The following is a 1983-nucleotide window of genomic DNA, read 5'->3' on the forward strand; positions in this document are numbered from 1 at the left end:
TATATATATATATATATATATATATGGCCTGCATTTATATCAAAACCTAATCATTCCTCAGATCACTGAACTCCAGCCTGAAAAGATCACAGACGACCCACCTTGCTGAGGTACTCCCTCATGACCTGAATGAAGTATGGCATAGAAAAGTCCATGATGTTGTGCCTCCAGGCTGTCTCCAGCACCACGTCAGGCCGCAGCAGGTCATAGCAGGTGAACAGGCAGGCGGCGAAACACTCCCTCTTGTTCTCCTGTAAGAACCAGGACAGCAGCTCCTCCGCCAGCTCTGTGTCCTTGGACTCTGACGCATACTGCATGGCATCCTGCAAGGGAGACGGAGCATGGACGGGTCAGGAATAGTCTCAGTCAATTTAAGCCGTTCATCTGAAATATTCACGAGAAAACTACTGGCTAATGAACCATTATTGGCACCTTATAGAGCTTATCCTTCTTGCAGAGCTCCACACTCTGTTTCCAGCGGTTGTTGCCCTTGAAGAGGTAGGCAGCGATTCTCCTGAACTCAATCAGCTCGTGCTTCTCCAAGCGCTGGGCCAGCGAGATGTTGTCGAAGTTGTCGTAGGCGTCTATTGATGTCCTCAGTGCCTAACATGAGTGACATGAATATCAAATAAAATTAATATTGACATTTCTGAGATATAAAAGGTTTAATAAAATACTGTGGTGCTGTCAAAGGATCTCACCTGATAGTCCTCCTCTGTGATGAAAAGGTTGTTAAGTGCTTCATTGACTGATTTGTTGTTGTGGTTCTGTACTGACCGCAGGTAGGGTTTGACCAGAGGCAGCTGTTTAACCTGTGAACACACATGTACAATCATCATCATCATCATCACCATCATCACAATCCTGACAAACTGAGGACATTTCCATAATACTCCTTTATCATTACAAGAGATTAAATTGTACCTTGCTGAAGAAGTTGACAGCGCGGGAGTGGTCCAGTCTGGGGGAAAGCACTATGAGCAAATCATTCAGTAACAAGGGCTTAAACTCCAGATAGAACTGGGTGGCTTTGTAGTACAGCTCCACGTTGGCCACCTTCACAGGGAGAAGAGGAAACAAAGTCTTACAAACAATCATTTAACAAAGATAAACATTGGATTGGGAAAATATAATGTAATATGAGACATGCTGATTATAATTTTTTATATTGTAGTATTTTATAATGATCATAAAGTCACACTTAAACCAGAGAAACTAGACTGTAGTAACATACATCATATGTTTTACTACTACAACTTTAGTGTAACTCCAACTGAAAAGATTGATACAGGCAGTCATACTCATATAGATTGTAAAAAAATAATTAAAATATAATAATAATAACAACAACATGTTGGTTTCGACCTCATATGAAACTGTACCTTGGTGATGATGTCTTTGAACTGTCCTTCTTTCCAGGCGTCTGTTGGGTGGTTCATCATGGTGATGATGGCGTTGTCAAACTCCTCGTACTTGTCGTACAGGAAGACCAGCTCGGCCCACAGGTGAGCCTGCTCTGCTGCTCTCAGGACCTTTGGGATGTTAACTCTGGACCAGAAGAGCTCCAGATGCTCCCTCATCTTCTGGGGCTTGAACTTGGAGTAAAGGATGGCCAGCTCTGTGAACATCCCCATGTGAGCGCGCTCCAGGCCAAGGGCGGCCTCCAGCATGGTGATCAGCTCCTCAAAGTAACCACGGTCCTGTGATACAAGAGGGGTGGGGGGGTGTGTTTATGTGTGTTCATGTATGTGGGCTAAGTTGTTGAAGTTGCACACAAAAATGCCTTTAATTCCTTCTTACTTGGTAGTAGTTGATCAGCTCCTCCAGCTCATCAGCGTGCACCACAATGTGGAGACCACACATCTGGGCCAGTCTGAACTCCTTTCCATCCACGCAGGCGAAGCACACCTCTTTCCAGGTGCGGGTGCTGTTGGCTTTACGGGCGCCGTCCACAGCAGCCTGGTACTCCCCGAGGTGCACCAG

The 1983-nt window shown here is 45.1% G+C and overlaps 1 protein-coding gene across 1 annotated transcript; it reads right to left on the reverse strand.

Moving 5' to 3' along the window:
• Nucleotides 1-71: 71 nt before the first annotated feature.
• Nucleotides 72-1977, reverse strand: LOC111655261 (clathrin heavy chain 1-like). The gene is made up of 6 exons (XM_023406594.2): nt 1801-1977; nt 1383-1700; nt 925-1056; nt 702-812; nt 433-603; nt 72-323 (listed from the first exon to the last, which is right to left on the reverse strand). Exons 1-6 carry the CDS (start codon nt 1861-1863, stop codon nt 87-89), a joined length of 1032 nt encoding a protein of 343 aa, XP_023262362.1. The 5' UTR covers nt 1864-1977; the 3' UTR covers nt 72-86.
• Nucleotides 1978-1983: the final 6 nt, after the last annotated feature.

This window comes from Seriola lalandi, unplaced genomic scaffold (assembly GCF_002814215.2).
Source record: "Seriola lalandi dorsalis isolate HSWRI2012SDOR001 ecotype SW California unplaced genomic scaffold, Sedor1 jcf7180001975209, whole genome shotgun sequence".
NCBI lineage: Eukaryota > Metazoa > Chordata > Actinopteri > Carangiformes > Carangidae > Seriola > Seriola lalandi.

Excerpts from the sequence above, each read along its gene's own strand:
- LOC111655261 (XM_023406594.2), bottom strand. The coding sequence starts at position 1,863 with ATGTGTGGTCTCCACATTGTGGTGCACGCTGATGAGCTGGAGGAGCTG. Across the intron at positions 1,057-1,382 it reads TCAAAGACATCATCACCAAG|GTGGCCAACGTGGAGCTGTA; the intron begins GTACAGTTTCAT and ends CTCCCTGTGAAG. Across the intron at positions 324-432 it reads AGAAGGATAAGCTCTATAAG|GATGCCATGCAGTATGCGTC; the intron begins GTGCCAATAATG and ends TCTCCCTTGCAG.